General features: G+C 52.9%; 1 protein-coding gene across 1 annotated transcript in view; it reads right to left on the bottom strand.

Annotated features, from left to right (window-relative positions):
* Positions 1-27,288, bottom strand: part of CLPB (ClpB family mitochondrial disaggregase) — a gene marked incomplete at its 5' end in the record, with an annotated part of 91,671 nt that overhangs the window by 18,484 nt on the left and 45,899 nt on the right. The window contains 2 exons of the mRNA XM_082014507.1: positions 9,026-9,140; positions 15,666-15,763. Coding sequence (XP_081870633.1) covers positions 9,026-9,140; positions 15,666-15,763 — 213 coding nt within the window. The remainder of the gene's footprint in view (positions 1-9,025; positions 9,141-15,665; positions 15,764-27,288) is intronic.

Here is a 27,288-nt window from a genome sequence, read left to right as displayed (position 1 = left end):
CCTCCCGTATTCTGCTGGCCCCCAGCTACCTTCAGCTCCGGGGACCTCCGGTGCCTGCCGTGGCGTGGGTCCTGCACGGGTCTCACTTCCAAGTACCCGTCCAGCCTCCCGTGGAGTCCAGGCAAGTGCCACGAACCTTTGAGCAAAGCCCTTGTGGAGCACAGCCCACGGAAAACAGACTCCCAGGGAATTTGCACCCTGAAACATTCTGAAGTGGCCACCAGTAAATGTGAAATGCTGGTGCAGGCGGGTAGGGTGGCTAATCTGCTTCTGTTCAGGCAGTGGCTAAAAGGGGCAGGGAGAAGAGAGGGTATTTTGTGGGCTCTGCTCTGATTTTTGATCTGCAGGGGCTTCAGATCTCACACAGATCTTGTAAGGCGTGAACCAGCTCTTTTTTCAGGATGTCCGTGAGGACGTATGCCAATGGGACACGGGGACACGTAGGGGATGCATTACTGGGATTTGTCTGCCAGCTTTGTCTTAAGCAGGCTCCAGCAATGACAGGCAGCAGGCGCTGCCCAAGAATCACAGAATCACAGAATCATTAATGTTGGAAAAGACCTTTAAGATCATCAAGTCCAACCATCAACCCAACACCCCCATGCCCACTAAACCATGTCCTGAAGTGCCACGTCTACATGTTTTTTGAACACTTCCAGTGATGGTGACTCCACCACCTCCCTGGGCAGCCTGTGCCAATGCTTGACCACTCTCTCAGTAAATAATTTTTTCCTGATATCTAATCTAAACCTCCTCTGGTGCAACTTGAGGCCATTTCCTCTCGTCCTATCGCTGGTTACTTGGGAGAAGAGACCAACACCCACCTCACCACAACCCCCTTTCAGGTAGTTGTAGAGAGCGATAAGGTCTCCCCTCAGCCTCCTCTTCTCCAGACTGACCAACCCCAGTTCCCTCAGCCGCTCCTCGTAACACTTGTGCTCCAGACCCCTCCCCAGCTCCGCTGCCCTTCTCGGGGGCACAGCTCTTCCCCGCTGAGGCCAGAAGAAGCGCTCAGGGAAGATGGCAGCACAGTTATCCTTGTGCCCGGACTGCTGACTCTGCCCCCGAACCAAACCCGAGCCCCAGGAAACCAAAATCACCCGAGCTGGCTCTGCTCCACCGGCCCTCCGGGTGCGCCGCCATGTGCTGCTTCCCACCGAGCGCTGGGGACGGACTCGGACTGATCTGGAGCCAGGAAGGGACGATGGGAGATGAAACGCTCCGGACCACGGCTTGGACACAGTCTGGCAGCTGGCTCTAGCAGAACTATGTGGTGCAGAGCACAGACCTCGGCAGCGCCCAGTTTGAGCCCTGGGAGCTAACCACAGGCACCGCAATACGCTGGGTTTCCAGCTCCCGGTTCAGAGGGAGAGAGCCAGACTCACCCCTCAGGCTTCCTGATTTATCTGCATTATTTAAACACGGCCTGTATTACAGCTCTTAAAAAGAGTTATTCTTGCCATATGGATTGCTGCACGTTGTAAAGCGTTTTGTAAGAAATGCCATAAACTAAAACCGTACGGTGTTATAAATGGCGGGGAGGCTCCGCCGAACGAGGTACCCGCAAGCGCGTCTCCAACGGCGCACGGCAGCTGCCGGGTGTCAGCGAGACCGAAGACGCACCGCGTTATGTTTGATAGAAGTAGGGCAAGATGCCCACGGATGATAACCGACGGCATTTTTAAGGTAAGGGAGGGAAATAGCAACATCAGAGGTAGAACGAAGAACGGAGGCAAATCGCTCAGAGATCCGCAGCTCGACCGCGCTCTTAAAAGAAAGCTTTTTAAACGCCGCTGCACAAGTGGTGCTGCAAAAAAAGCTCTGCGTTCCCTGCCCTTCAGCGGCGTCCGCAGCAAGCACAGGAGTAAAACCTTGTGGCTGCCATCCCCAAAACGCAGCCTGGGACCGAGCCTCTGCCCTTGTCCCTCAGCTGCCCGTCTCTCCCCAGAACGGGGCACCGGGGGAAGCTGTGGATTTGTTTTCTCCCTGGAGCTGGCAGAAGGGCTTGATAGTAACCTTTAAAATGGGGAAATTCTGAAATTCAACCTCAAAAAGCAAGTCAGTCCACAAAACCCTCTGCTTGGTGGGGTATCCTAGCCGTGGCACGTGAAGAGGTCTTCCTGCAGGGACAGGGAGAGTAAACCGACGTGGGAAATATTTAACAAATACTTCCATTTTGCACGTAAAAAGATGCTGGATATTGTAGCCTACAGACTGACAGTGAAATGGTGCCTCTGCCAGCAGGAGACATGCTGGGAAGATGGTAAATAGCAGCAGCTCAGGTGAAATGTTCCAGCAGCCGGATCGTACAGCTGCACCGAGGAGTCTCACGCGAATTTGCCATGAGGCTCTTGGAGCTGCTCCTGTTGCTGAGACCTGCATGCAGCCGAGCTCCTCTGAGCCCGTGTCTGTATTTGAGGAGACCCAGGCAGGGTGGAAGCCGATAGATCTGGTGAGGATTAGGAAAACAAGTGCAAAGCCTCGAGTGAGTCTGAAAACTGCAAGAAAAAATCAATTTACTGAGGTTAACAACGAGAGGTTTGAGGATTGACTTGACCACAGTCATTAAGCCCCTCCACAAGAAAGCCCAGAACTCGCTCATCTAGCAGAGAAAATTAACATGCTCCAGGGGCTGGAGCTAGACAAATTCAAACTAGAAATAAGGCAGAACGTTTTTTAATAATGAGGGTGATTAACCATCGCAGCGACTCATGAAGAGGAGTGTGCCTGAAGCCCTAATCCCTGCGGAGCCTGCAGGGAAAGACGGGGCTCTTCCTGAAAGCGGGTGGTAGCTCAGTCTGAAGGTTGAGGTTTCACCGCTGCGCTACGCAGGGGCCCAGCCCAAACAGCCCAAAAACCCCAAATTAAGCTTCAGCGTCCAGGGCACATCCACCCAGCGAAACGGGACTGAGCCCGGGCTTGCGAGTGGGAACTCCAGCCCCAGCGCCACGAGGACTTGCCAGTTGATGCCTGGACGCAGTCGAGTTGCATTACCCAGCGCCTCAGCCACGCTAATAAGTCCTGACTCCTGTCAGGGCTTAATTAGCTCGGGCGCAGAGCCAGGCTGCAGGACTGGCCCGCGTCTGGCTCCGTCCCACCGTGCCCCGGTGCCGCTGCTCGGCCCCACGGACCAGCTCGGGCTGCGGCCGGCGATGCGGCTCTGTTCTCTCGGAAACCACAGGCAAAGCCCGGCGGGCATCCAGTCCTGTCCTCCAGCTGCTCACAGGCCACGTCACCCCCCCAGAACAGTCACTGCAGGAGGAGGAAGAGGAGGAAATGGCTGTGGCGTTGACACGGAGGGGCAGCGACGGGTCTGCGCGAGCCCAGGCGTGCCGCACGCCTCTGAGAGCATCCCACCGCGTGCCCTTCCCGGTGCTGCCCGTGCTCCTTCCCTGCCCTTTACCGCAGCAAACGTGAGGTCAAATACCCGGGGTGGATATTTTTTTTAAAAATTGATGGGGAATAACATGACCGCCGACAATCTCTGCAGCTACCTCAGCTAAGATAATAAAGATAATAAACTTTTGCTTCGGGGCACAGAGTGACCACTTGCAGGGGTCAGCACGTTCAATGGTCCGAAGGCAGCGAGGTTAAGTGCGGTCTTTTTTCACTCTCCTCTGCAGCAGGATACCAGACTTTATGGGTAAACACTTGTCTCGCTTATAGCAACTCCAGGGATATAAACCACCCCATAAAAAACTACCATAAAGTTAGTGCTTGTGATTCAGTGTGAGACCCCAGCTGGAAGGTGTTAGTTGGTGAGTTAGTTAGATCAACAGAGTGATGGGGTGTAAAACCTTTTCTACAAGCAGCCTTAAAGCGATGAGATATTCTAGCACACAGCCTGGCCTCAGCGCTCCTCAGGTTTGGAAAACCTGAAAAATTCTGGTTGTCACCAGAGAGGGGCCACCGTGCCCCCAGGTCTGGCAGCCACGGCTGTAGGCAGCTCTTCTAGGTTGGCCGCTGCCCCGTCCAGCTTCTGCAAGAGGGACAACGATGCCATCCTAGGACAGAGCAGGACACCGGCGCGTCCGAAGGACGAAAACCTCAGCGGGGAAAGCCCGCGGGAGCGCTCCTCTCCTTGGGGCTCGCACCCACACAGCAGCTGCCGGCCATGCTGACCACTCTTTTTTGATAGCCACGCAAGAAATCCGTGCTCTGCCTCTTGGAAAGCCGTCCCCTCCCTCCTGCAACTTTGGGGATGGCAGAAATAAATAAATAAATAAATAAAAGGAGGCAGGTCACCCTGCTTTACTGAAATTTCATTAAGACATTCAGACCCAATGTCCAAGCAAAGAGGCTGATGATGACGCCTGGGCCTTCTTCTTTGGAGCCATTTCCAGCGTCGCTGCAGTGCTCTCACTTTATTTTGGACATCTGTAACGGCGTAACTGTAGCACGGTGTCTCTGAGAGGCCCTTCAGCTTGCTATTGAACTGATAAATTCACTGTATTACTTTACACAAATCAATACCCTAGCAGTTATCAGGGGTTGATGTGACCGAAATTGGTTTCAGCCAATTTGTGAGTGTAATAAATGTCCATTTATCAAATCAATTCATTCAGCGGTGCTTCTCAGACCGCCTGGGCTCGGGGTACCACGGGGTGATGTCTCCAAGTCCATACCCACCGTGGGATCGCTCTCCTCCGGCCCGGCTCTGCACCTACGGTCCTGGGTCTACCGCACCGCCGAAGAACCGCTGGTCCAGGCCCATGTTGGTGGCGCTGGGATGTGGAAGAAGACGAACCTCAAACTGGAGCAAAGCTGTTTCCTTGCAAAGTCTGACCTGACTTGCAGGCAGCAAGAAGTGCTACACACGCTGAAATACAAGAACTTGTAAAAGATCCTATCTTGTCCAAAATCAAACCGACTTCCTTCGGAGCAGGGCAGGATGATATTCCTGCTCACCCATTTTCCTTCAGCTTTGCAATGCCAACTCATTTCAACATCATAACCACCCAGCGCCTTCAAAATTTGCAATTTTATAATAAAAAAGTAGATTTTCTGCACTACCCTTTACTGAAAATCTCCACACTAAAAAATAAACAACACTTTTCCTTCCTCCCTCCTTACTCAACTTCAGGAAGAGAGGTAACAGATCACTTCAAAAGGTTTAGAAAATCAGCACTGGGAAGTGGTGGTTTTGAAGCCCCCACCTCGAGTGACCCCTGCCCGGCAAACGCTATGTATCTATCTAGAAGAGGCATTCTTTCTCTGGCATGATATTTAGGATAGGAGATCACAAAACAACCAAAAAAACAGTTTCAAAAAATGCCCTCCTTCGGTTTCTAACCTCGGACGGGAGATGCTGTCTGTCGATCCCTAAGCACGCACCGCTGCACCCTCAGGTGAAAAGGCAAACGAGACGTCACCAGCTTCAGCGCATGGTGATCTATGAAAGTGCCCTGGAAACACAACCATGAGCCTTTTAGCCGCTCATCTGCGTGTGGCATCCAGGCTGCCTTTAGTTCCTGGGATCCCAGGAACGACCTGCCCGCTTCTTTCTGACGTGGTACGAGATGAAATATTTAATTTGGATTTTGTGAAGAAGAAAGAAACACCTACACCCGCACAGGGGAGACGTCGCTCAGCCACGGGCAAGCTGCCGGCCCCAGTCAGAGCACTGGGAGGGATCCTGCGCCCTCGAAGACGCCCCGTTACGATCGGTTAATCATCATCCACCTTCTCACAGCCCGGCCATCGTCTGTCCTGCTTCACGTAGCAGAAAAGAGAGCAGCAGGGCTTGGGTACGTCCCGTGGCAACGACAGAGAAGGGTGGAGATGTCAAGCTGTCGGCGCTGCGACCGCGGCGAGCTCTGTGCAAGCATCCCGGCAGCCCCCGTGCACCCCCGCCACCCCGGGCCTGCGTGGCAAAGCCCAGAGCACGCGTTGCCTTTGTATTCTCAGCTGAGCCCCTCCAGAGACTGTTTGGATCACGCACCGAGTGACGGATGAAATCAGATTATTCAATTAAGGCAGCAGTTATAAATTAAACGTATCAGCTTGGTAAATCTCGAGACGTGGTGTGCGGCAAGTCTCCCAGCCAACAAACCGCCTCGGCGAGCGCAAAACAGGAGGCACGTGGAGCAAGCAAAGTGGCAGCAAAACCAGCTGGGAATAAAATAAACAGCAAAAATCGACAGGAAGTGCTTGAAAGAAAAAGTCATGTCTCTAAATTCACCCTTCCTGAAAGAAAACAACAAAAACGGGGCAGAAGGGAAGCAGGGAGGAGGGGACGGAGAGTCTCGGGCTACCTTTTGGTCTGATATCCCGAGGCTGCGGGGGTATCAAGCACATTCCCTATAATTCAATAAGAGAAACCTCCATAAAGGCAGCCACTTTAATGTGCAGAAACACCACCTGTGTCAGAAACAGGCACTACCCATTAATCAAAGCTTCCCAATTAGCCCGTGCTGCTGCCCCCAGGCACAGCCACTCTCCAAACACAGAGGGTGTCTGTTGTGTTGGCGGGGGAGAGCTGCCTCTTTCCAGGCCGTCCAGATCACACGGGGCTCGTCTTTGTTAACTAGACCGCTACGGTTTTTGCATTTATGACAGCACGTTGCTCGCAGTTCTGCCCTGACCTCAGCCCCGTCTTACCTCGCTGTCCCGTTTTCAGGCGCTAAACTGGGATGCGCGGATGGTTCATGGAATTATTAACAGGATCCAGAGGCTTTCAGGCTTTGGACTGGCAAATCGAACCCAGCCCAGCTTGCTGGAGCCTTGATTCCCGCACCATCTCTTAGTGTCCAGCATGAAATAAACTGCTCCGGAGTTTGGAGAGGCTGCCCCAAGCCTGTGACACCTTGCACAGCCGGCACCCCTCTTTTCCTTGCCCTGCAGGTGCTCTGCTCGGGGCCGCGCGCTCCATCGCGTGCCGCGGACGGAGCCGGGCCGGTGCCTCCAGCCAGAGACACAGCGTAGGGCTCCTCGGGGCTGCGGCTCCGGGCTCTCCGCAGGGCCAGGCCGATGCCCCGGGCTCGCGCTCTGCCGTGGAGCCCTGGCCATGTGAGCAAAGCGCGGTTTGCAGCGAGGGAGGACAGCATTTACTAGGCTAACCGACACGGTCAGACATCACCCCGCTGCTCCGCGGATGCCCAGCACCCTTCCCTCTCGAAGTGCCTAATGGATTAACGTAACGAAGTTACGCTCAGAGCAACTGTCTGTGCTCATCTGAAATTCGTGGCTTCTGTTTGGGCCCATGTGCCTAAAAGCTGGTCTGGTTTTTCCCCAACTCCATCCGCTGCTCTGAGGAAAACCGTTACCTTTTCCTCCAAACCTCGCTGCGCGCTTGTACGGCTCCATCACAGCCACAAGAGGCCAGACTCCTCATTTATTCCCTGTGTTTATTTACATTTGTGGGGGTTTTTTTAAATGGTGAAAACTTAGAATATGAAGTGCAGGAAAAACACCTGAAGAAAAAGGCACCAGCACCCTAGTTTGGGAATGATGGCCAAGGGCTTCCGGCAGACCCAGACAAGGAAGCACTAGCTAATGAAATACTGCAGGCTCGCGCTGTTTGCAGTGGCCTCACGGACATAAGCCACCCCGTGTTTTCCCAGATCGATAGCACAGACGACTAACGCGGCTTTTCAGACAGAAAACAACAGCAGCAGACTCGCACGGGCAACGTGCGTTAAAGCGCGGTCTCTGACGGAGGCGCCTCGGGCAGCGCTCCCCTCTCCGCAGGGGAAGATGTGGCCCCTTGTACCCGCGAGGGCTCAGGGGTACAGCAGGGCACGTCACAGGCACGTGCTGCCGCAAAAGGTTTTGCTGTCACGTTATCTTCAGCATTTACTGGCAACGCCTCCAGAAAGGCGGGGATGGAAAGAGCTCAGGAGGCAAATAACCCCTCCATCAGCTATCAGCCGTCCCATCCCGCCCGAAGTCTGGGTACCTCACAACCAAGCAGTGCCAAACGCGCTCTGGGAGCTGGGGACCGCAGCTCCCGCCGGCCGAGGTGCGGCAGGCTCTGAACTCCGACTGCAGTCAGTCTGCCAGGAGGCAAGGCAGAGCTTTGTGTCATGAACTGCAGCTGCTTCGGCCGAGCAGCCGCCTCCTCAGCAGCCAAGGCTTGGCTTGACGCGAGAACTAGAGGGCACCGGGTGAAACTATCGGCAGTTTTAAAATGAGTAAGAGGGTCTGTTTCTTCACTAGCTATGCAACTGCCTGCCAAAGGATGCTGCAGAGGCCGGAGGTTTACAGGAGATCCAAGGGGAACTTGGACAAATTCATGGAAGAAAAATCTCTCGAGGGCTGCTGGACACAAAGATGTAAATTTTGGTTCAGGGTACTCCTGGCTTGCGAACTGCTGGACTTCAAGAGAGCAGAGTGGGCAAATACCACTCTGTATTTGTCTCGCTAAAGCTCCCTGTGCTCTGGTTCCAGCGACAGGACACTGGCCTTCGGTCTGATGTAGCACACGTGGCCAGGAAAGCGTGGCTGAAAGTACGTGCTTGTATTTTATGCAGAACGAAGCCCCGGATCTGCAAGGGATACAGAAAAACTCCCCAAAGCAGGCCGTGTGTGAGGGGCTGCGGGACATGAAGCTGTTCAAAACGGCTCATGAATTATTAATGACTGATGTTCTTAAGACAAACGGTCTCGTAAAAAGACAGCTCGATGTTCAAGTGTCACCGCGTTCAGCCACTGTGTTTAGCTGAGAACTGCCCACGTGCTCAAAGGCACGCGGTGGGCGTCGCGGTGACCTTCGAGCCGCTACGCTTAGTCTAGGGAGAAAGCCTCCGGCGGGAAAGGGCTCGCAGGCCCCTCGCTCCGGTGCCTGGGGAGAAGGCACCTGATGGTCCTCTCTGCCGCTGCGCCTGAAACGGCCCCTTCTGTGATGAAGAGCAAGTGTTCCCTCTCACAGCCGAGAAATACTCGCCGGCCCTCACCAGGAGTCCCCCACCAACCTCGGTGACCTGCTCGGAGGCAGCCTCAGGTCAGGGCTTGAGGGTCCAGCTCGCTTTCCCTGCGGGGCAGAAGGCGTGGGAGAGCAGAGCGCGCGGCGGGCGAGGGGTCCTACCTGCTCCCACCGTCGCTATGGCGCTCTCCTGACCGATGATGTGCTCTTTTAGCCGTTGCTCCAGCGGGAACCTCCGGCGCTCCTCCACCTCCCTCCTGCGCTGCTCCTCCTGGAACTGTGGGAGGGAAGAAGACGTTGGGACCAGAGCCTTTGTGGAGCAACAACGTGAGCATCGGGTGGGGACACGGTCTCCCCCCGCCCAGGACGGCAAAGCCCTGCACGGGCACCCCTTGGCACCCAGGCAGAGCACCGCTCCCGGGCGCGGGGGCGCAGCCAGGGCGGCGGCAGCTCGGTGGGAGTCTGGAAGCACCAGCCCCAGCCGCAGCAAGAGGCGGTTTCTGGATCTGCCGGGAGGGAGGCTGGGGAAAGCGGGACCGGAGGGAAGCGGGAGAGCTGCCGTGCCGTGGGCAGCTCTCGGGAACCAGCTTGGCAGCTGATGGGGAAACCGGACGCTGCACCGCCTCTGTAACGGTGACACAGAGGGAATGCGGACACTGCCCAAATTTCGCAGTGAACCCGTTCTGAGCTTGCTTATTTTGAAAAATAAAGCCTTGACTATTCTACCTGTATTTGTTTTCCCACCCTCCACCCAAAGACTCCAACAACATCCCGCAGGGCTGGAAGAGCATCACGGTCTCCTGCTGCGTGCGCTGGGGAAGTCAGGCACCGTCGCTTGCGGACAAACCCACAGCAGCTCGCAGGACGGCACTGGAAAAGGCTCTGTACTGGGGACGCCTGCTTTCTTCCAGCCCCAGCTCACGAGGAAGCGGGGCCTTTGAGAGCCAGCGACTTACGCGTTGCTTCCACTCAGACCATTTTCTGGAGCTGAAGGTTGAGACAGAGCACAGGGCGGTTTGCAGAGATATCTGACACAAGCACATCTCTGAGATGCTCGGGGATGGGATACAGGCAGAATCCCAAAGTGAGAGGCAGATCTTATGGTTCAGTGAACTTCTAGAGGAAAGAGGACACGTTCAGCCCCTGCTCATCTTTAGAAACTGCTGCAAAACTTTCTGCTGAGCACCTTTCCCCACCACAACCGGAGGTTGGCCACTGGTCAATGGCATCTCACCAGCGAAAGCACCGCTCTGGAAACAACCATCCCACAAAGCCAGAGTTAGCTAAGGACAGAACACAGAGAGCCCACAGCGTTTGCCGAGGGAGTAATTTAACACCCGTGGCTGGTCCCCGCCATTTGACACACCTCCCTGAAGGCGAGACACCTCTATCAAAACCAGAAAGCGGCCGCAGAAGCTGCAGCAGGATCCTGCTGCCAGAGCCGGAGCAGACAAAACCCCCCAGCCAGTGTTTCCTGGGCTAGTACTGACTCTGACAGAAGTTAAAAAAAAATAAATAGCAAACAATCCAATTTTGGCTGGTGCTATCAGTCTCGCGGGTAACGGAGAGATGCCATCAGCCCTGATGCCTCATATGGAGCAATAACTTCCCCGTAGATCCCAGCGGAACAGGGCTGTGGGACAGCCACCGGTGTGTCTGCAATGATCTCCCCCAGGCTCCGTGTAGACCGCGAGGCTCAAAGCACTGCTCTTGCCATATATCTGTGTCTTTCTATATATCTTGACAAATCTTTTCTTCCTCCCTCCTCTTCTGCCTTTCTTAAGGTGCGGAGAACGTGATCTCTGTTGTCAAGATATCGAATGATTTTCGGTATAAGGGTTTATGGAGAGGTGGGAAGATGTGCACGAAGAGCAGGAGGGGACTCTTCTGCAACGCCCTCTCCCTCCCTCCTTGGAAAGCCAGCATTGTAAAAGTCCCTGGGTAGGAAGAAAGTCCCTTTCACGGGTAAAAAAGCACCAAGGTGCTTTTCCTCAGGCTGTTCCGCTGTGGGTTTTTGCTCAGGATCTGTTCTGGAGGGACCTGCCCTCCCACGTGCCACCTCCTCGGCGGAGCTGCGGTGCCACCAGGCGTCGCCGGCTCACGCTGCTGGCCCGGAGCATCCTGAGCAGCCGCCACAACCCGCACTGAGCAAAGGACACCAGAAAGGGAAAAATCCACCCAGAAAAACATATTTTAGATCAGCCTGGGATACAACCTGCAACAAAAAGCCCCACTAATCTTGGGGTTTACATGAGACACAAGCTTCCATTCCTTTCTCTTCCGTTCCCGCCTCCATCCTCCTGCACGGGTACGCATCCAGCTTCTCCCACCTCCTCTCTGCCATCTTGCTACCGGGGCAGCTGGAGCAGCACATCTGACCCGGGTCTCGCTCCTGCCAGACATTTCTGCCCGACATTTCGACCTCGTTTGCATTTGCCTTCAGTCCTCGGCGCTGGCGGTGGGGACGCCAGCAGCCGGAGAAAGCAGTGCCCTTTCCCGTTTTGCAGTGGGAAACGGTGTCAGTGGGGACCGTGTCCTCACCCTCTGACAACTGATCTTCAGTTCTCCTGATTAAACTTCTCCGACACATCTCTGGCACTTAAGCGGATCACAGCGGTGTTACGTGCTCTGCAAGAAACGCAAAGAGCGGTACCCTGCCCTCGATTGAAGGCAACCGAACTCCCGCGCTCACCTGGGCTAGGAGGTTCTCCTGACAGGATGCCAAAAGCATGAGAGGCTCATTTTTAACAAGAGATTCACTCTGTCTGTGCTTTGGCAGTCCTCACCTTGAGATAACAACAGCTGGCTGCCTGGCCCTGAGACAGGCGCGGCAACCGTGTTCATCAGCGTTCGTTATTCGTTATCCAGCGTGGCATCCCCCCCAGCACTTACAGGAAGATACGCAGTGGGAAGAGGCTCGGAAGCACAGCAGCAGCAGAACCCAACCTCTGCCTAAAACCCGCGGATCTGGAGGGGACAGTGCCTTTCGCCTTACAGGAAAAGGAATTGAAAAGATTAAAGGGAAGCAGGACGATAAACTTCTGGTCAGCTGCAGAACACGTCCGGGACCTCAACTAAGCCATGTCAGCCCTCGGAGATCTGGAGAGTGGCTCTTCCGCAGGAAGGGTTAGGTAATTCGTGGTGTGACCACATCGTGCACGCTTAATGGAGTCAGTGTTTTCAACTCCAAAAAGCGTAGATAAAAGCTTGGACAGAGGAGTAAAGAAGGATGACAAGGTCTGTCAAGTATATGGAATGGCACCGGTGCGAGGGAAATCTAAGTAAAGTAGGATTTCCCAAGCTAAAAAACCAGACGTTACAACTCAAAAAAATGTATGTATCAGTGAGGGATATGGGATATATTGCTATGATGGGAATGCTTAGAAGACTGACAAATCAGAATTGCTGTCAGTAGCTCTCTATCAGACTCCAAGAGCGTATTGAGAGAGATTCAGCAGGAATCTGACTAGTGTCCAAAATTTTTCTCTGATACAGCTGGAAAGGACTTTTAAAACTACAGACAATGCCCAGGGCTTGACAAAGTAAATGAACATCCTTTTAAAGAAAATTTAGGCAACTTTGTGATAGTGAATATGAACTTACAGACTTAGTAATAGTCAACTGCACAAATATATATAATTGGGTATGACTGACTGGGTAATTTTTCTAAAGACAAAGGTCTGATTACATGTCAGCCGTGATTTCTCACTGAGAAAAAGATAACCAGAATAATTCTGGGATGCATAAACAAAAGTGTAGTTGTTAAAATGTTAAATAAAACAGCTGTTTAACCGTTGTAAATTCTCAGTTGGAAAATTGTGGTGAGTCTACGTTCATCACCAGGTGAAGCAATTGCAGAGGTATGGGACCTGCTGGAGTGGGGCCAGAGGAGGCCCCAGCAACGCTCCGAGGGCTGGAACAGCTATGCTGGGAGGACAGGCTGGGAGAGCTGGCGGGGCTCAGCCTGGAGCAGAGAAGGCTCCGGGGAGACCTTCCTGCAGCTGCCAGGGCTGAGAGGGGCTGATAGGAAAGATGGGGACAGACTTTTTAGCAGGGCCTGTAGTGATAGGACAAGGGGTAACGGTTTTAAACTAAGAGAGGGGAGATTCAGACTAGTTCTATGGCAGAAACCTTTCACACGGAGGGTGCTGAAACCCTGGCCCAGGTTGCCCAGAGAGGTGGTGGATGCCCCATCCCTGGAAACATCCCAGGTCAGGCTGGACGGGGCTCTGAGCAACCTGCTCGAGTTGGGGATGTCCCTGCTCATGGCAGGGGGTTGGACTGGATGGCCCTGAAAGGTCCCTTCCCACCCAAACCATGATGCGATTCCATGAAGGGCAAACATCCTCTTGAGGTAATTCTTGTGGGTTTACAGAAAGCATAAAGTCAGCTTTCACTGCCAGGCTGCTTTGCCCCGACTCTACATACATACATGTGAGGCTTAATGAAGACACTTTGCAAACAACCAAAAGAGACATTTTTCCTCATAAAATATGCTTAACCCAACAACCTGAGGATGTTCTGGATGAAAAAGCAGGCTACGCTTGAGCCACTGATGGTGCTTTGTTTTCTTTAAAAGGTCCATCAAGGGCGATTCAATAGGATGAAGGGGACACGAGCTCCAGTTCAGGAGGTCCTCACACCTCCGTTCGCCAGAAGGGAGCCCAGGGAAAGGGCAGCTGTGTGCTCGTCCTGGCTGAAACACGCCTTAAAAATCCTTCAGCAGCCACTGATGCAAGACAGGAGAGACCATTAGATGGATCTGACTGGGCCCAGTACACCAGGGGAAAGAGAAGCTGAATGGCAATGAGAGCCTTGTAAGAGCTGAGATCAGTCCTGGGGCTGCTTTCCTTCCCGTTACATACGGAAGACACTAGTTTCGAGGGCTACTCCCTTCCCTTCAGCCCTAGACACACAGCAGCTCATTTAAATTTCACCAGACTGTTTAGCAATGTGAACCAGCTCCAGAGTCCTACACACCAAGCAAGTGTGGTCTGGCACAGGGAGAGCACGCACAAAATTCTTTGTTTTTTGAAAAGAATAAAGGAAATCAAAATAAATTAAAAATACATATGAAAACTCCTTGTTATTCTGTCACAAGGATATGTAAATAAAATCTATGGGATGTGCCCATCCAGTAATAGTTCTGCCAATTCATTCTCTAGCAGTGATTAAAATGAGCAATAAATTCTGAAAGACTCTCAGTGGAATGCAGATACTGGGGTGGATGCGGCCCCGGGAGCACCATATCCCCCCCAGCTGAATATTCATCACGAGCTCGCTTGACTGTCTTATGTTTTATATACAAGTACAATCATTTTCATCAGGAACATCTCTACAGATATATTTCCTCTCTCTCCTCCATCTATTAGTTAAGCATAAAAACCAACGCAGCTTTTCAAACTGTTAGGGGCAGGTTTCCTTGCCAGCGCTGGACTCCAGAGACCATTTACCCGGCAGATAATTCCCCCCTCCCCTTCTCGTAGAGATTTTGAGTATTTTATTCTCAACTTTTCTTCCTTAAAACTTGCTTGGAGCTGTCCAAGCGCTCAAGCAGTGCTTCTGGCTACCGCGAGAAGCTGTCGGCTCTGCAGAGGAGTGCCACGGTCAGGCTTGCCTTGGCCATGCTGGAGCACGGAGCGCCCCAGAGGAAAGATTCACGCCTCCCTGCTTAGGACAGAGGTTTAGCGTTTGCAGGATGTGGTTTTGACCTCCTGCTCAAGCAAGGATTTTCCTAGGTGTGCACCAACAGTAGTTTTGACTGCCTGGCAGGTTTCATTCATGGTAATATTTACTAAATGCAGTAATTGCCACAGTTTTAATTACCTTCATCTTCCATTTATGGACAAATTCTTATCCTCAGATTTTCCAGCATGCAAGTTCGAATTCCAGACCCGTAGACCAAACTCCGAGGTGCACAAGATCAGAGGGCATGCCTGCAACCGTGAGCAAACCTGGTCTCCTCGTGCCTCGGTTTCCGCTTTTGCAATCTGCGGTCGGTGGTACCCCACTTCGTGGGGCAGCGGGGAGACTTTCACACCCCGGCTGGGCTGAGGTTCTCGGGGAAAGGGTGCTCAGGAGGCATCCCTCACCACTGCTGTCCTACCGATTGATAATTAGCTGCTCCTGCTCGAATAAGGCCTCATAGCCAGGAATTTTAAATCCTTGACATCAGGCTGCAGATCCCTCACCACCTAATAACCTGCCTCTCTGTCAAACTGCTTACTCCTGGGTGTCTTCTTGGATCCAGTACAGTAAACGTGGTTCTTCTCCCTCTATAAAATACCTTATAGCAGCGATGCACGAACGGGACACAGCGTGCTGCAGCCCACTGATGGAGACAGCGAGGCTGAGGAGGCAGGACGGGCCTTTCACAAGCAGACAGCAGAAATCAGTGTCTTTTGCCTTAGGCTGGTGCTCGTGAATGCAAGGATCCCAGGCCCACAACTGCACCCTGCACTCTTCTTCCAGGAATTTCAGAAAATACAGCAAAAGCGACACCCCGATTTTACTGTATTTTTGCCCAGGGGTTACAGAACTGTATTACCGGTCGCTGCCAAGGAAGAAACGTTAACATGGAAGAGGAGGGCACACAGCCACGGACACAGCTAAAAAGACTTCAGAAGTGGGTTTTTTTGTTTACCTTTACGCATCATGTCATTACTTTATACAGACCTCCTCGGAAAAAGCACGGAGGTGCAGGTGTGCTAAGGCGTTCCTCCACCGCGCGCACCAGGTCGTCTTTAAAACTTGTTCTTGCAGTGGAGAATGAAACACAAAGTCACCCGAACCTCAGGCTCACCTTCGTCTCCGATGCTTTCAGAAGGCTCATGACCTCCCCTTCACGGGCATAATCCAGGGGTGTATGTCCCATTTCGTTCTTCTGCAGGGGGTTGGCACCTGATGGCAGGAAGAAATTAATTAAGATCGGGGGATCAGAGTCCAATCTTGGGGCAGAATGAGCAGGAAGCACATCTTGTGCCTCCCGTCCTGCTCGGCGTCCCCTCCTAACCTTTGCTCCAAAGGGTATCCGGATCAGAAAGGGACAATGTACAAACCAGCGCTTACACGCACGGGTGTCCAGGGAAGAAGAAAAGGAATTGTCACTGCTAACAATCACTTGGCAGGGAAGAGCTGCTGTGGGGGATGAGAGCACATGGTCACCAGAAGAAAATACAGCTTCACAAAAGCACCCGCTCCCCGTCCTGTGGGAGCCACATGGGACCATTACGGCTTCAATTGGACACGCTACTCTTCCTCTCTGTTACTCCAGGCTGGAGCCGGAGCTGGCTGTAGCCTGCCCAACAGCTGCCATCCTACGCCACAGCGGTGGCTTCTGGGGGAAAACCACACTCTTCTTTAGAACGTGATTTAAAAAAAAAAAAGTCAACAAACCCCAAAGACTGGACCGGAGGGAGTCAGATGGGCACCCACCCTCCCAGAAGCAAGCTCGCATGGGGAGAGCTCCCCGTCCTCTGTCCCCTTCCCAGGCACGCTGGACGGCAGAAGAATGTGCATAGTCCAACTGGTCCCAGTGGCAGCGATGGGAAGTATATAGAGGGAATCTTGGGCAGGGCAGTCCGAGATCAGGAGAGAGGGGCACTGGGGAATGGCCGGTGATGCAGGCAAGGTCTCACAGGATTAATCGCTGGCTCTCAGCGTCTCGGGAGGTATCTCTATGGCACAGGGACTCAGCACTAACGTACATACACTCTGTGACTCCACGACAACGTGCGGTCGCCAACCAGACACGACGAGTTATGAGAATGAACCTTTAAATCGTCCTCAAGCCCCTCAGGCTGGTCTCGAGCTGACCGTCCCGCCGGTCTCCAAGCCACGGCGCTTCCCGAGCCTCGAGAAGCAGCCCGGCCAGGGAAGAGCCCCTTGCTCTGCACAGCAGGTCTGGCTCATTCGCCTCTAAAACGGAGGTGCCGGCGCCGACAAGCTGCAGGCTGACGGTGCCTGCGCACGACTGCAAAAAACAGGAGCCCGGGCACCGCTACAGCATCCCCGCTCCACGAGAGGCTTGGTCAGCGTCTTCCATCCCGCTGGAAACACGGGAGCGAACCGGGCACCCTGGCACAGGCAAACCAGGCTGTAGCTTCTGCTCCTGCAACGCAGGAGAGCGCAGAGCACCAGGAGGGCTCAATAAAGGCGAGCAGCAACCGTAATATATGAAAGAAGGGAGAGGACTCTCTGCGAGCGGCAGCCAGAGAGATTAGCCATTTCTAAGCATTGGCATCGGGGATCTATATTTGCTTACAGAATGAAAAATGTGCTCCATAAACATTCGACACAGAGTAATTTCTATTGCAAGCCTTGTCATTGCAAATAAAGAATATGATCGAGACAGGTGAGATTATATACTGCCGAGGCCGGCCACTCAATATCTTTTAAAGAGACAGTGCTCCCACGGCCCCCCGCCTCCGCCGCTGCCGAAACCCACCCGGGCTTGCGCGGCGAGGAGAGGGGCAAGTTTTCTGGCTTCTCCAGATGATGACATCCTCGAGGCTAGGCCTGCCCTCGCTGCGGATGAAGGCTGCGGGTTTGTCTGGCTTTGCCCTTCCCCTGGATCTATCAATAATGGCTATCCAATATTGGCCTAATCCCCCTGTTAATGGCTTTGACGACTTGACTAATTGCTGCAATAATTGATAGAACCCGACTCCTACAACTGGTCGATTCCAACCTCGAGTACCGGCAGCAATAAAATATTACGCTGCAATAAATAACGGTGTCACTTGGCTTGCTAATAGAAGGTAAAAGTGGCGACCGGTTCGTCAGCGCCCCGGCCTGACCCCCTTCCCCATCCCCACCTCCTCCCCTGCCCTCTCCCACCCCGCAGCTGGCTCGAGCGGCGGCAGAGGGGACGCCAACCTTTGGAGACTTAATAGAAGGCAATTTGTCACCTCCCACTAGCTGTCTGTGGCTGGAGATCGACACCTGGGCAACACCTCGGGCTGTGCGGGTCCATCGCCTCCTCCCGCACCTCCCTGCTCATATTAGGAGGCCCCGGCTTATAATATTTGATAAATAGCGCGCCGGTTCACTCCCAGCATCCGCGCAGCGTCGCGTCGCCGGAGCAGCTGCATAAGGTCACTCATTGGGGAAATATGTTTCTGTCAGCGGTATCGAAAAAAGTTTAGTAGAGTGACAGGCCTCAATTTTTCAAATTTTATTAACTCCATCCTCTTAACAATTTGTCTTGAATTCCTTCAGATTCTGGATAACTGTCAATAGAGCTCGCGACACGGCGGGCGCTGGCACCCGGGTCCTCCGCCGTCATCAGGGAGGAGGTGGGGATGGTGGGAGGAAGGGGAGATGGCGGGGGGGAGATGGGGATGGCGATGGGGAGAGGGGGATGCTAGGGGCTCGCAGGCGACGCCTGGGGCTCGGGGGGCTCGCACAGAGCTCGGATGAGCATCCTAGTGGTGCTCCCTGGGCAGCCCCACGTGCCCCGTGGCTCGGCAGCCCCGGGACCCCGCCGCGGTGCTCGCTCTGTGTCCTCCGCCGCAGTCTGTCCTGGCAGGGCAGAGGAGTGGGGATCTGGCCCAGGGCACGCAGCCAAATCCGTGCCTGCTGAAGGAAGAGCAAGTCTCACACCTCGGACAGACAGACCAGGGCTCACAGTGGCATCAGTGACCCACGTGGACGCCCGGAGCGCTACGTTTCTCCAAAGACTGGGCACAGAAAGGCTCGGGAAAGCCCTGAGCCCTGAGACAAGGGAAGGTGCGAGGGCCTTATTTCGTAGTGCAACCAGGTGCTGCGAAAGCTCCTGCACGGCCCGCTGCTCTCGGGCATCCTCAGAGGCAACCTCCAGCTGAGCGTTTGGCTCTGAGCCTCTCTTCTGCGGACAACAGAGAGCTGCTCTGGGACAGAGGATGCAGCTGCTACGAGCTGCCACGAGATGGTCTATGTCCTGGTGCCACTCCGAAGGTCCTGTCTGCAGAAGAGCCGGGCAGAAGTGGTGCCCTCCATGGTAGACAAGACACCAAAACGTTCGGCATCCAGTTGTCTTCCTTCGTTGGTGTCCTGAAGATATGATACAATGAAGGTGGCAAACACGCGCATGGGCCAGTCTCTGGTGCAAAGACCGCGGAGCTGAAAGCCGTTCTCCCCAGCTTAACGTCGTCTCCAGGCTCCCAGAAGCAGCACCACTAACTTCATACATCAGGCTGTTGGCCAGGGACCGATCTTGCAAACGTCTCTTCGCAGCACTTGTCCAGTCATCACAAAATCATTTCAGCAAAGGTTTCTTGAGGTTCCTCCACTCACTCAGGTCCTCAGCAGACCCTTCCTGGCAAGGAGAGCACCCAGCCCTCGCCCACGGCACTGACGGCGACGTGTCAGCACGGACCGAGCCCTCAGGGGACCAAAGCTGCTCCCCAGCCACAACACAGATCCAGGCTCAGCCGCAGCTCTGAGCCGCTCCCGAGTGGAAGGGTCTGCGCCCACTCAGCCCTTGGGCAGGACAGGTACAGGCAGGGTCGGGGCACTGCAGGCAGCCAGCGGGCAGCTGGGCTCAGCCCGTCCTCGGCACAGCAAGAGGGATGGACATACTCAGACCATGGACCTCCACAGCACTTCTCCCTGCTCTTCACAGCACTGTACAGGCTTCATCACCCTGCCCTGCACCGAGGAGCACCCCAAGCTCCTTCAGCAGGCTCAGTGAGCACCCTTTCTGCCAAAGCCACCGCCTTGGACCTATCACTGCCCCGCTCGCTCCAGCACACTGGAAGGAACTCGGAGAGCCTCTCTCCCTGCAGCAGGCTCTGCAGGACCCAATCCACAGTCTCCCCTGGCGGGAAAAAAAACAAACTAATTTTCCAGGAGAAGCAGACTAAATCCCAGAAAGAAGAGCCTGGAAATCCCCAGGCCCACAGCGGGTGTGCTGCTGAGGGTGCTGGAGATGGGCACCGGGAACAGCTGCCCTCCTGAACCAGGGCGGCTCCGAGCGGCAGATGAGCACCGGGGCGAACCGCGCAACGCCGGTGCGCTAAATGCGATTTGCCGCTGCGGTTACACCTCTCCGTGGCCCTGTTCAAACACCCCACCAGTCTGGGAGTCACCAGGAGGAAGCAGCCCATACTACCTGCTGGGGATTACACAATGTCACCAGCCATCAGCTTTGACAAGGAATGACATTATTATTGCTCCACATGGCTAGTTAAAGTAATATAAAAAGACTTCTGTCCTCCTGAGTCTTCAGTGATTGAATTAGCATGATCACCCCTTTTTCCAGTTACGTAAACCTGTTTTTAAATCAATGACACATATTTCACGAGCAGCTTTTCACATGCAACATTAATATGAAAGTAGCCAGCCCAGCCCGTGATCCCACCACCCTTTTCCTGCCTGATGTCTCAATAAATACATGAGACACATTACAGGGCACCGCTCCACTTGCTGGGCGATGACCTTTAGCTCTTGCTGAGGACCTGCCCCCTGCTACTACATCGAATGAGTCTTCCCAAGTGCTTGAATTTCAATGTGCACGTATGCTCCCCCAGGAATATCCTCAAATCTCATCAAGGGAAGACCCAGCGCAAAATTTTCAATGGTACCGGCTTTGAAAGTACTTCTACTTCTACTTTGGAAGTAGAAGCTGCAGGCACGCTTGAGGACGATACTCCAGATGATTTAGCATCCAGCCCCACCCCTCTTACTTGGTGGCTTTTGCTAATTATCCTGGATATGAGAGTATATGAGATGAAACCATCTCAATGGATCGACACGCTGAGGCTAATTCTCCCTTTGGTCCCTCCAGTGGAAACATTAGTCTCCAGAGCAGTAAATGCTCCACATAGTCAAGGACCATGGTGAGCAGCTGCAGGCTCCCAAGCCTCTGACCTCTCCCACACCCACACGGGTCTACATAGTGTGCATGCACACACACGCGTATCCGAGTACTTTCACCGAGTTGAAGAAATCACAAAAGAAGGTAACTGGGAGGAAAAAAGGAGGAAGAAGAGAGCGAATGAAAATTCTCAGGGAAGAGCAGCTACCCCAAATCCCAGCAGTCAGCCCCAGGGAAGGAGCGTGGCTGTGGTTAAGGACCCACTTTCTTCCAAGGACAGCGGCTGTCCTTCCCAAAGCAAGATGCAAAACTCCCGAGGAGTGAGAGGAGAAATCAACGTGGCTCAGAAACAATGAGGTGCGGAACAGAAGTGATGCTAAAGATATCAACAAAACCCACAAACGACTGCCAATCCAGAAAGTAGGAAATAAAAATCCTTATAGAGAAACAGGCCATTGCTAAAGAGGATGGTAAACTACAGCATGAAACGCAGGTCTTGCCAAACAAGCTTCGTTTCCCTCTTTGAGGGGACTACAGATGTAGCTGAGAAGGTAACGGCAGATACGTCGCACCGAACGACGAGAACCACTCATTAGCGACAGAATGAGAGGAAATGGCCTCAAGTTGCGCCAGAGGAGGTTTAGATTAGATATCAGGAAAAATTTTGTTACAGAGAGAGTGGTCAAGCATTGGCACAGGCTGCCCAGGGAGGTGGTGGAGTCACCGTCACTGGAGGTGTTCAAAAAACATGTAGACGTGGCACTTCAGGACATGGTTTAGTGAGCATGGCAGTGTTGGGTTAACGGTTGAACTTGATGATCTTAAAGGTCTTTTCCAACCTTAATGATTCTGTGATTAGTGATTCACAATATCGTCGCTAAAAATGCTAGTACTGTACAAAGCAAAGATACCACAAACACTGACCCCAACGTGCAAAAAAGGTTCAGAAAGTGATTCCCAAGTGTGCTGCTGTGCCTGGATGTGGTGACATCACACCGTTCGGCAGGATTTTCAAGGTTTACTTCTCCGCAGTTCATAGAAGCCCTTCCTTCTGTCACTGCATGAAACAGCACTTTCACGAGAGCCCACAAGACAGAACCTTAGCCTGCTCCCCTGCCATCACAGCCTAGCACCGGCTCGTTCTGGTGTGGCTCAGCTCTCAGTGCTTCCTCCTGCTCACCCGGCTGTGTCTCCACATCCTTTCCAGAGCCTCCACTTTCCAAGGCTCGATGCCACTCTGTACTCTGCTCCCAACATGCACAACTTTGCATCTGACCGCATTAAAAATACATTTTGTCCCAACCGACCAGGCTGGCAATTCATCCATCTCTTGAGGGTTTGTTCTCACTGTATTTACCTCGTCACAATGACAACTGTGCATGGTTTGTAATCTATTTTAACACACATACCCAACCAAGCAGCAAGATGGTGCCCTGACACACAGTTGAGAAAGCAATGTAGGAAGGAAGGGTTCAGACTTAATTAAGAACTAAAGAAGTTTCTGGAGAGGAGGGAGTCTACATGGAACGAAGAGATCCTCTAAACCAGAAACACCCAGAGCTCCCGAGATGAAGGTCAGATGCTGACAAGGGCAGGTAAGAAAGAGCAAGGAGAGGTCCTCGCGGAGGTGCAGCTTAACCGGTGCTCACCAACCTCGTGAACCAGGCTGAGAACAAATCTGGGTCTGCTTCTGACAGATGGCAGTGGCAAAGTCCAAAACTAGGATGTGCAAGCTGGAACAGAGGCATCAGAGGAGACTGATACGAGCAGGTAGGAAGATAATAGCAGGATGCCTTAATGACAGCGAGTAAACTCTGTTGCAGTGAAGGAGTAAGTCCCACTGCTGGAGCGGTGATGTTAGGGATTAAAGACTGGAAGCAAAAAGAAGGTAAGTTGATTGTACTAGCCAGTAAGACAGAACTGTACAGAATGAAACGTCCCGACTGAGTAGGGAAAATACAGTACTGGGTTCACACCTCTGAGAGACTGAAGGCCATGGTAACACACTCAACAAAAGTGCAGGGACTGCAAGGGGAAAGAGGATGATACTCATACACTGATAAACTGGTAAGAACCCGAGACTAAGAGGTGCTTCCTGAAGCCACTAGTCAAAAAGCTCCCCAGGCAAGAAGCAAGCCTTAATTCAATCTCGGACAGAGCCAAAGGTTTTCTCCAAAACCTCCTAAGCACCACGCTGCAGCAGGACGCACGCTCTGCTCAACTTCATTACAAGCAAAACCCAAGGAAGAATCCATTGCCAAGGAGCTTTGTTCCAACAGAGGAGCACAGGGATCTTGCCAGAAATAAAGCAGCAGCCCACTAGCAGATAACTTTCAGAAACGTCGATATTAAGGGCTAGGGAAACCCATGCTATTTATAAAAAAGTCTTTATAATGAGAAAAGTTAGGATCTTAAAAATAAACCACCCCCCCTCGTCCTTCGAAGCCTGGAAGCTGCATCCAGATGAGGAAAACAGAACGGAGCATTTGCTCTGGCAAGTTAAACGTAAAAGACACAGGCCAAAAAGGATTTAAAAGAATCCCTTGACTGAGGAATGAAAACTAGCACCTCTTTCTAAGCCCCTCTGAAGCTGGCAGTCAGCCACAGGAGGCGAGTTCCAGCAGGTGACCAAGGTGAAGCAGGAGGAACGGCTACCTCCACGCTGCGGCGACGCGTGCCACGGACAGGCTCCCACACCAAACCTCTTCCAGGGACACGCCACAGGAACTGCCTCAAGCTGAAGCATCAACAGAAACAGTTTTAAAATGTTAACAAATGGCTGGGCATGGAGACTTTTCACTGAGTTCAGAAGGAGCTCAAACACCAAATTATCCCCCAGCACTAACGACCCGCGGCTTGTCACATCCACTACAGGATGACAGTGGAAGGCAGCAAATGACACCAATCTGTAAAAAACACGCATGGAAACACAGTAGCAGACACGTGGAAAAAACAGGTAAGAGGAAAAGTCAGCACAACTTTTTTGGCCGAAAGCTTTGCCTTCCCGAGCTGGGGGCAGTGCTGTCACCGGCCAGGTGGAACCCAGGATCTGCTCCATGCAGATGCACCTCTGATGTCCGAGACCCTCGGAGTCCCTCACCTACGCAGTAAGCTGTTACAAGAAAAAGGCTCCTCATGGATAAATAATGACCTAAACACAGAAAACAAAGGATTTAAAGGAGAGCAAGTGGTCAGCTCCTCAGGGGAAGAAAGCTGTCCAAGGGCTTTCTGCTGGTGCCTGTGTGGTCAGACCATCTGCGAGTGACTGGAGTGAGGGCTAATACCGACACGACAGAGATGACTACCAGTAGTAATTTATTCAGGCGATTTGAGTGGCTGCAATGAGCTGGCAAGCGAAACTCAACCTGGATAATAAATGTAAACCAATGCAGGCGTGGAGAAATCAATCTGGATTACACAGAAACAGCGACAGGCACTGAACCACCCTTCCCTGGGAAATTGGGCATGAGGCTTTGGAGCTGCCATGAACAGTTCTGTGAAAACATTAACTTACTGCTGAATCAAAGCAGGAATTAGTTCAGAAAGAAGGCGCTGGACATTTGTCCTGCTCCGCGTTTCCTCCTAAGTGCTGTTCCCGGCTGCTCTCAGAGGTGCAGGGAGGTGCCGGATGCAGTGAGCTCCCAGCCGTGGAAGTCCTGCATCGCCGTATCCTTAGGCACCAGCAGTAAGCGACCTGCCTAGAGGAGCTGGGCACGGTGAAGGATGGAAGAGAGGAATATCTAGACCAGCGAGCTGCTGGCAGGGCTGAGAAGCACCCCACAGCTCCTGAAACTCAGCCCAGCGCTTATTTAGTCAGACACGTCGTGTCCTGAAGACATTTTGGTGTCCTCAGCACCACATAACGCAGCGTTATCCCCTTCAGGGTATGAATTGCAGAACTCTTTTAAACTCGGAGCAAGCCCTCCACAGTTACTCAATCTCTTTTATGCTGTTCGGCACTGGGACAGGGGCTGTTGCCCTTCTTTATGGGTAGACTCTTGCCCATAGATTTTTCACCCAAGTATAAAATTACAAAATACAACAAAATGACCAAATTTGCTTTCAGTGAAACTCTGGAAAATAGAGTTCTGCAGAGGTATGCCCAGTGCATAGGTACCACCCTGACCAGAACCTGTCCTCCAGAAAAATAACAGTAGGGGACTGTATTTCCTTTGGAATGCATAAAACAGTCCATAGGCATGGTAAATGAGATGGTTGCAATAGAAGAAGAAAGAAAAAAAATAAACTAAGTGTATGTTAAATATAAATATGTTATTTTGGATCTGTGTTCTGAGAGCTCCAGCGGAGAAGTGTGCCCTCCCGCAGCGCTTCTTTGAGCAAGGGTCCTGCTGCTGGTGCACCCCCGGCACGGCACGGCACGGCATGGCACGGCAGCCTCCCTGCTGCAGCCCTGTGGACCAGGGCAGCTGGTAAGGAGATCACCATGGTCGCTGCTGGTCTCCTGTGCCTTACACAGCACTGCATGTACTGCTCAGGTGCAGACCTGACGATGAGGATGAAGAAGGGGAGCTGAGTTTGCAAGTTCTTGCACTCCGTGCACGAGACTCATCATACCTGAGGAAATAAAGGCTTCCCTCAAGACGTTGCGAGCATTAGCCACATCTTATCCCAAACTGCTTCCCGCTTGCACAGGCGGTTAAACGACGTTCAGACACAATCTTCTCCAGCAACGCGTGGGAAAGCACCAGAGCACGGAAAGGCTCGGGCATCCTGGGCTCCGTATTTCGGGCTCAGAAACACCTTTATTCTTTGCAATGCCTTTTAAAAGAACTTGACCTACCCGCTCCTTTCAGTCTTGCTTTATTCTAACGTGAGTGTAAGTTGTTTTAGGCGTACTTAACACCTGGGTGTGAAAACAATCTACCTTACTCTTGTTTGTAAGGTAACAGTATGGGAAGGGAAACTAAAGAATCCTCCTCGCTCTATATATCTACACATGTGTGCAGAGCTATTAAATTCACGACAAACATTATGTCACCGTAGAGTTTTGTACCCAGAAACACTTAGAGAGGGATCTATTTGCTCCTCTGCCCTATGGGGAAACTATTCTTAAGCACTCCGACACGGACATAAATGTGCTTGCACTTATACGCTTATTGCTCTCGCCACGGTGGGATGTTAGACGCTTCGATGCTGTGATATGATTGGTTTCTAAATCCCAGTCTCACAGGATTTTAATTACTGGTCTGGCGCGGCTGGAGTGGAACTTGCTGCCGTCGGATGGAGGGGGTCGATACGCTGGCCCAGAACATATTGAGCCATGGTGCTTGCAGACTCTATTGCACTATTTAATCATCTTTTGCAAAATTTACAGTGCAACAGAAGGAATCAATACTGAATTTATCACATTCCCTTGTAAATATGAGCATGCAGAGGGAGAGAGGATTGCAGGCACTCGTGCACGACAGCCTGGGGTGGATGCGTTATAGCAGGCGCCAGACCTGGAGCACGAGCACCTACCAAGCCCGCAGGATCCCGGACAGCAAAGGCAGAGTTGTTATTTCACACCGGCCTGGTTTTGCTCACGAGGACTGAGTTACAGCCTTGTTCTTCACAAGACAAACGGCTCCTCACTCTAGCTAACGTCAGGCAAAAAAAACCCCAGCGCAGACGGAGCAGCCTGTGGTCTTCATTTCCCCAAACCCAGCTGCAACAGCACCGGCTTTCAAGACGCACGCACACGTTCTCCCAGCGCCCTGCAGACACGCCGTGCGTTTCTAGCGGGTGCCACGGACCTCAGGGACTGCCGGCCCTGTGCCGCTCCGGCCTGTCGGCCGGCACCGCCATACCTGCACCACTGGTCCTTCCAACGCCCTGCCTGACCTCCAGGCCCAGCGGCAGAGCCAGCAGAGATCAAGGGTGAGACAAGAAAAGCTGCCAAGGTAGCTTTAGAATAAATGAAACGATTTTCGAAGGGAACCAGCTCATGTGGGAGCTTTTCGAGCATACCATCTACTGTCTTGGGCCCCGGGGCAGCGCTTTTCAACCCCATCAGTCTCCGGGGCTCAGCGGAGAGCCAAGCAAAGCAAAAAAGTCCGTAGGTTTAAATGCACTGCACGGTTGCATCCGAATCTTAGGTGGAAATTTCTGGGGATCCATCCGTTAGAAAAGACCTCCTGTTCAGAGACTGCCAGCCCAGCAGACCTCTGCCAGCTTGACTTCCTCACTTTCGCCCATGGTGTCCCCAGTTTTGCTCTTGCTTACGCTGCTGACGCCACTGAGCGCAGTGAAAGGACGACGTCACCGTCTCGGGGTGCGATCCCCTCTTCTTTGCCACCGCGTGCTGGCTGCTGGGGGCATGGGCGGCCCCGGCTGCCCAGCGATGCCCTCCACCCTCTCTCTGTAAGAACAGAGCCCTTCCCAGCTGGGGTGCAACTGAAAACACCCCAAGGTACTTAGACTAAGAATTATGCGGAATTCAAACACCAGAAAGCCAGCTGTAAATACAACCTGATTTTTCCCAAGAATACCACAAGCACGTCCACTTTCTGATGTCAGAAGACCGTTCCTTGTAATGCTGGCTCTGTAACCCGCTCACCCATCACGCATCCTACTCACAACATCTGCGATTACAGCGTACCAAACCGGTGAGTGCGGCGCATTGCCA

This window comes from Phaethon aethereus (genome assembly GCF_964289735.1).
Source record: "Phaethon aethereus genome assembly, chromosome: 1".
Lineage (NCBI taxonomy): Eukaryota > Metazoa > Chordata > Aves > Phaethontiformes > Phaethontidae > Phaethon > Phaethon aethereus.
This window is presented reverse-complemented; position numbering and strand designations above follow the sequence as displayed.